Source organism: Taeniopygia guttata, chromosome 5, assembly GCF_048771995.1.
Source record: "Taeniopygia guttata chromosome 5, bTaeGut7.mat, whole genome shotgun sequence".
NCBI lineage: Eukaryota > Metazoa > Chordata > Aves > Passeriformes > Estrildidae > Taeniopygia > Taeniopygia guttata.
In genome coordinates, this window is record NC_133030.1 from 57,763,765 (window position 1) to 57,771,205 (window position 7,441).

A 7,441-nucleotide genomic window follows, 5' to 3' on the forward strand; every position below is an offset into this window, starting at 1 on the left:
CCCCACTGTTCTCTCCCAGCCACACGCACACGATACATTCCCAAGCTGGGAACTGCAGCCCCAGACACCAGTTGCGGGTTCAAGCAGGTCCTGCCCCAAAATAGCACCACCACACAACTCCGGGGAATTTTTCCCTGTTGTGAAAATCCCAAGAGCCACAATCCCTCTGCCCCTGCCACAAGGCTGGGGGGACTGCAATACCAGGACCCCCTCTCCCCAGCACCCGTTCCAAGCTGGGCTCCCCTCAGGGAGCCCCCATGCTCTCTCCCATTGCCACTCTAGGGGCATCAGCCACCTCTCCGGAGCCCAACACCCCCCTGCTGCACTGCTGTCACCACCAGAAAGGTATTCCTCACCCCCTTCCCCCCCCACCCCAACTATTGCCCCTTCACAGAGAAGAAAAAGAGGATAGATTTATGCTTTTAAAACATTTTATTTATTACCAAAATTTCCAGAAGCCAAATTTGGCAATTTTTTTTTAATCTTCTGTAAAGTTTTTCATGCATAACTTGAAACTTGTCAACTGCAACAGTCAAGTGGTTACTTTAGAAGAGACAGAGACAAACATCCAGAATACAAACAGCTGTATCTGAATTAACAACATTTGTCTATTACTAACCTTATAAAGGAGGACGTGCCTTCCCTCTTATCAAAACCAAGCTGACAGATCTGTCTTTATACACACCCAACAGAATAAACTCTGTTATCGGCAAGGATGTTTTCCTTAAACGTTATTAAAAAAAAACAAAGCAAAGAATGGAGTGACTGTCCATAAACCAGTCTATACTTCAGTCCTCTTTAATCTACTTCTTCAATGGTGGGGCCGCCGGAGCCACCTGCCCCAGCCCCTCCATCTCCCCGGTACAATTTTGTGACGATTGGGTTGCAGAGTTTCTCCAGCTCTTTCTGCTTGTGCTCGTACTCTTCCTTCTCAGCCATCTGGTTGCGGTCGAGCCAAGACACCACCTCCTTGCACTTGTCGAGCACTTTCTGCTTGTCCTGGTCACTGATCTTTCCCTTCAGTTTATCATCCTCCACTGTCTGCTTCATGTTGTAAGTGTAGGACTCGAGGGAGTTCTTAGCTGCCACCCGATCCCGGTTAGCTTCATCCTCTGCCTTGTACTTCTCTGCTTCTTGCACCATACGGTCAATGTCGTCCTTGCTGAGGCGCCCCTTGTCATTGGTAATGGTGATCTTGTTCTCCTTACCCGTGCTCTTGTCCACGGCGCTGACGTTCAGGATACCATTGGCATCGATGTCAAAAGTGACCTCGATCTGGGGGACTCCCCTGGGTGCTGGGGGGATGCCTGTTAGGTCAAACTTGCCCAGCAAGTTGTTATCCCTTGTCATAGCCCTCTCACCTTCGTACACCTGGACCAGGACACTGTTCTGGTTGTCTGAGTAGGTGGTGAAGGTCTGAGTTTGTTTGGTGGGGATGGTGGTGTTGCGCTTGATGAGAGCAGTCATCACTCCTCCAGCTGTCTCGATGCCCAGGGACAGAGGGGTGACATCCAACAGCAGGAGATCCTGCACGTTCTCAGACTTGTCTCCCATGAGGATAGCTGCTTGTACAGCAGCACCGTAAGCCACAGCCTCATCGGGGTTGATGCTCTTGTTGAGCTCTTTGCCATTGAAGAAATCCTGCAGCAGCTTCTGGATCTTGGGGATCCGGGTAGAGCCACCCACCAGCACGATCTCCTGAATCTGGCCCTTGTCAAGCTTGGCATCACGCAGAGCCTTCTCCACCGGCTCCAGGGTGCCACGGAAAAGGTCAGCATTGAGCTCCTCAAAACGGGCACGAGTAATGGAGGTGTAGAAGTCAATGCCCTCAAACAGAGAGTCAATCTCAATGCTGGCCTGTGTGGAGGAGCTGAGGGTGCGCTTTGCCCTCTCACAAGCCGTGCGCAGCCGCCTCACTGCTCGCTTGTTACCAGCAATGTCACGCTTGTGCTTGCGCTTGAATTCTTCCACAAAGTGGTTCACCATGCGGTTGTCAAAGTCCTCCCCACCCAAATGGGTATCGCCAGCAGTGGACTTTACCTCAAAAATCCCATCCTCAATGGTAAGGATGGAGACATCAAAAGTGCCCCCTCCCAGGTCAAAGATAAGCACGTTCTTCTCTCCAGCCCGGGTTCCCTTCTTGTCCAGGCCATAAGCGATAGCAGCTGCAGTGGGCTCATTGATGATACGCATCACATTGAGGCCTGTGATGGTGCCGGCGTCCTTGGTGGCCTGGCGCTGGGAGTCATTGAAGTATGCCGGCACTGTGATGACAGCATTCTGCACCTTGCACCCCAGATAGGCCTCAGCAATCTCCTTCATCTTGGTGAGCACCATGGAGCTGATCTCCTCTGGGAAGAAGGTCTTCATCTCCCCCTTGTACTCCACCTGCACCTTGGGCTTGCCTCCCTCATTCACCACACGGAAAGGCCAATGCTTCATGTCCGACTGCACCGTGGGGTCATCATATTTGCGGCCGATGAGGCGCTTGGCATCAAAGATGGTATTGGTGGGGTTCATTGCTACCTGGTTCTTGGCAGCATCCCCGATGAGCCGCTCCGTATCGGTGAACGCCACATAGCTGGGTGTGGTGCGGTTGCCCTGATCGTTGGCGATGATCTCCACCTTGCCGTGCTGGAAGACACCCACGCAGGAGTACGTGGTGCCCAGGTCGATGCCGATCGCCGGCCCCTTGGCAGACATGGTGTCGGCTGTTTGCGCTGCTGTTCGCCCGTGTCCACCCCGCCCGCTCCAGCTGCCGCCGCGGCGCGATATGCCCAGCTCGCGCCGCCGCCGCCCCTTTTATACCCGCCGCCGCCGCTTCTGGAACCTGCCAGAACCCTGACGACCAATCCGGACGCTCCTCGAACTGCCGTTTGGCCAATCGCCCCCGCGAGCCGCCGGGGAGTGCCCGCCCTCAACGCGCTGGCCAATCAGAACAGCCAGCGCCTACCCGCCAGCCCGCCCCTCGGTGGGCCGCGATTCTTCCGGGTTTTTCTCGTGCGCCATCGCGCTCAGCCAATCCGCGCCCGTGCTGTCCACTCGCCCCGCCCCCGGCGCGGACCTCAGCTAGAACGTTCCAGCTGACATGACGTTATGCCGGAGATTGACAGCAGCGCTGTCCAATGGCGGGCGGGGGCGGGCCGGCGGGGCGGCCGCCGCGGGACGGCCGCGCGGACCCGCGGGGTGTGGGGGGTTGCGGGTTCGCGGCCGCTCGCTCCGTGCGGTGTCCGTGACTCCTGAGCGCTCAGCCCGGCACTGCGGAATTTGCCCTTATTTGGTCGCGGGGCGGCAGAAATGTCACTCTCCCTCCCTAACACGGACACACGCCTCCCTTCAGCCGTTCGACTGTCAGGGGGGAACGGCCGCCACCCCGCCCCTGCCGCCGCGACCCCCGAGCTGTCCTGGCGGAACGCCTCCCCTCACGCACCCCGCGCCCTCCCGCTGAGGGAAAAAGCCCCGCCGAGCCCGTGTTTAGCCTTATTTCGCCCGAAATTGGCGGGCTGACAACACCCCCACCCCGTGACTGTCGTGGTACCCAAACCCGGGGAGTGGCACCGGGTTGTGTCCCCCATCAGAACTGAGGGAATGGTCCCGGGCTGTCCCCTCCTGCCCCGGTACCCAAACCCGGGGAGTGGCACCGGGTTGTGTCCCCCATCAGAACCGAGGGACCGGCCCCGGGCTGTCCCCTCCTGTGTCCCCTCCTGCCCCGGTACCCGGCACAGGGAATGGCACCCGTGGGGCTCTGGGGGCTCTGCTGCTGCGTGTTCCTGCGTGACCATTCTTGAACCGCCTCCAAATTCTTGTCTGTTGTGCTAATGTGGGATGTCGTCACGCCTACGTTTAGCAAAAGCTATGGAGCTATTAACTCGGAGGTAGGAAAAGTGCTTTGATGAAAATATATTAAACATGAAAATCCGCTGTGGTTTCTCCAAATTATGCCTCCGTACTCTGAGACAAACACTTGAAAACATTCCAGTTCTAGTAAGGAGGGCAAAACATCCACCTTAGATTTTTTTTTTTTTTTTACTGACACAACACTGACAACTATTTTTTTTTTTAATACAAGGAGCCTTAGTGAGTAGCTCCTTTTCAGCTCCTTTAAAAGTGTTGCTAAAAGTTTGCTATCCATGGACTTCAGGGGTTGTGTGAGAGAAAGATTAATGTCACTGTATACTTAAACTCTCTTTCATTAGTTTTGTCCCCAGCCTTCAGCAGTTTGCTGTACCTGCCCTCATAGAAAACGTGTTACAGCTTTTCCCAGAGTGATTTGTATTCACACAATTATTATAGGCACTGTAACTCCTGTTCAAAAACATCCTTGTTTCCATTAGTGTATTTTTCAAAGCCTTTTTTACAAGACATGAGAACTCCACCTCTTCTGTGCATTATGTGTGTAGTTTTGTGATGGAAGAGCCTGGATTTCTGACCATATATATTGAACATGCTTAAATAACTATAAGTCTTACATGGATCTTGATTTTTTTTTTTTTCCCCGCATGGGTTCTGACCTTGGAGCAATCCAAAAGAAGTCACTGGAAAATGGGAACCATCAGCTGTCTCTGCCTACAGGAGCTGCTCTGTATATCCTGTGTGCATATTTCTTTGATGGGAAGGGTGTCGGTTTCTCTTGTAGTTAGACCAGTGACTGATTCATCGCTGAACCATCTCATCCTGTAATTCACTGCCACTTCATTCAGTTGATTGTATTATGTGGGACAGGGAGAAATGCCAGAGCAATACAAAGAGAGGTGGATAATAAATTCTGTTTCAGCTGAAAAGTTGATGCTGTTTATTATTTGTATCCTTGTGAGGACTGTCTCTTAGGAGCACTAATAATGCACAAGAAGCCTGTTTTAATAGCTGCAGTACAAACTCAGACCCTGTTATTCCAGAGTAAAAAGAAGACTCCTGCCTCAAAAACATATTTATAGAAGCAGTAGATGGAGAGAACAAGTGGAATAGGAAATAACACAATATTGATTAACACAATAAACAGTCTTTGCAGAAAATTAATCTGATGTCTCAACTATAACTGTAATCAAACAAGGTTTATCCAATTTAGAAGTGACATTTCATTTATTTGGCCCAAAGCTTTCAACTATATGTTTTATCAGCCCAGGCACAAAATATATACAACAGCCCAGAAAAAGTTTTTTTAGGGTTTTCTTGGCCCAGTAACTAGTGTGGCCCTGATATGTTTGTGCTGACACCCACAAGTGCTGGTAACCTGCTAAAGAGGTGTTTGCATTGCCTGGATTACTGCTCACCCTGACAGTACTCTCTCAGTCCTGTTTATTTCATCGTTGGAGCTGTTTTGCTGTAGTAAATCTGGAGAAAAGATCTCGGAGGAAACATGAGCACATCATTTTAATGCTACTGGTGTAAAGAGACATCCTAAGGAAAAATCCCAAGCTGAGGCTGTTTAGCCTATTGCAGAAGTATTGCTTTTCCAGCTGGGCACACAGGTGCTGTTTTCTTCTGTACAATGGTATGTCTAGGTCCCAGCTGCGTTTTAACTTTCATTCCTATTCAGTCAGAAGTTCACAGGACGTTCTTGCCATCACCTCTTACTGATGTCCTTAGAGAAAGTCCAGTCTAACGAGAGGGAGCAACCTCTAAAACCTCATTAGACGTATTCTCTCTTCTCAGCAGAGCTATTACCAACCTGCTTTTTGTCAGCAGTTTGTGAACCAACTCATCCATGTAGTCATCCTCTCATATGGGAAGAGCCACATGGTTCCCTTTTATGTTGCTTCATATACAATCATGGTACAGGCGAGCCAAACCAACTGGTTCAGAAATTAAAGAGTGAGCTTTATGGGGAGGACTTCAGCACAAGTCTGATTTTCCCTTTAACAAAACATTCGCTGTTATTCCCTCATCCTGAATCTGTAAGCCATATTTTCACAGCAACTCCCAGAGCAGCAATTTGGCACCTCTGGCAGTGGCAGGCCTCTTTCTGGTCCATTTATTTGTGTTTAGGATTGATTATGTACCCATGTTTCCTGTTCAGCAGTGTTACATAATATGCTGTAGGCTATTCTCCATTACACCACCCAGCCAGAAATGAAGATGATATTTAGTTTTCTTCAGTGAAGCAAGAGCTCAGTATCTGGAGCAGAATTGGGAATTCAACCCTTATCTTTATCTTGATAAAAGGAAGATTTCCCCACACCCCCCCCCCACTTGTTTCATAAGGCAATAGAGTATAAAAATAGGACTGAGCCCAAGTTACGGTTCAATCAGACATCAGCCACTTGGAAATGCAATGAATGATTTTTTCAGGTTTGGCATTCAGAAGACCTTAAATTGTGGTACCCATTTCCCTTGTAAAACTATCCCAAAAATTGCATAGATCAAACTGTACTGATGAGAATGGATTATTTCATACTACAGCAATCAGTTCAGAAAAGTCTAAGCAACTGCTATTCTAAGATCTAGTAATACTTTGTCACAATACCTTTTCATCACTTAAATTCTTCATCTTGTTTATATTTGTGAACGTATGTCTGGTTCTTGGAATTCAGACAAGAACTACCAGCATATAAAATGACAAGATTCTTCTAACAAGGTGTTGCATTAAAAATCATAGTGTATGTGGGGGGAACTACGTAACTTACTTTGTATTTATATACCTCCAAGTTTTGTGCACAGCTGCTCCTTGTTAATTTAAAGGGCAGCCACAAGACATCATCTTACTTATGTAAGTGCTCCTTTGTTTTTGTGACTAACAAACAAAGTTCTGCAAATTTATAACGTGTTTTTTGGCAAATTACACAAATGCATGATCAGTACTATGGAAATAGAACAGCAGAATATAGGGCAATGTAATTTCATGCTGCCAAACCAGGAGTTCAAAACTCGTTAGTCAGATCTCCTAAAATTATAAACCTATTGGCTTTATTCACCTTCTGGCTTTTTCATTTTTACCATATGTTCAGATTACACTTTTAGGATTTTCCACCTAATTTGCAGGTCTAATTTTTTTTTTAATAAATAAAATAGTTCATTACACCATCTCAACTGAAATCAGGCTGCCTCAGATTGATTACAATCAATAAAATCATGGAAGTTGTCAACACTGATTAAAATAATGCTTGATGCTTCAAGGAATAATTGTTTTATAATTAAGTGGTTTTTAAGCACATTTATTTGCATAGACTTCTGACAGTTTGCTAAGGTATGATTAAAAGCTGAAGTTAGTATCACTAGTGCTAACTAGATAAACTGGTGTGCTGTGCATTTTAGGCAGTGAGTTCTTTATTCCTTTAACTGCAGCCTCCTTTTCTTGCAGGCACTACCAGCTCTACTGACAGTCCTAAGCAAGTGACTTTAAAGCAAAACAATTTCCAGCAATCACAGAATCAGATGAGAAAAGGACCTCAACAGGTCATTAGTCCCATTTTGTGTTTAACCAATATTTCCTTTCTTGCAATTT

General features: G+C 48.1%; 1 protein-coding gene across 1 annotated transcript; it reads right to left on the bottom strand.

Annotated features, from left to right (window-relative positions):
• Positions 1-413: 413 nt before the first annotated feature.
• On the bottom strand, positions 414-2,965 carry HSPA2 (heat shock protein family A (Hsp70) member 2). The gene has a single exon (XM_002200592.7). The coding sequence runs from the start codon at positions 2,701-2,703 to the stop codon at positions 799-801; it is 1,905 nt and encodes a 634-aa protein (XP_002200628.1). The 5' UTR covers positions 2,704-2,965; the 3' UTR covers positions 414-798.
• Between the last annotated feature and the right edge of the window lie 4,476 nt (positions 2,966-7,441).

Coding starts and splice junctions, on each gene's coding strand:
- HSPA2 (XM_002200592.7), bottom strand. CDS start 2,703: ATGTCTGCCAAGGGGCCGGCGATCGGCATCGACCTGGGCACCACGTAC.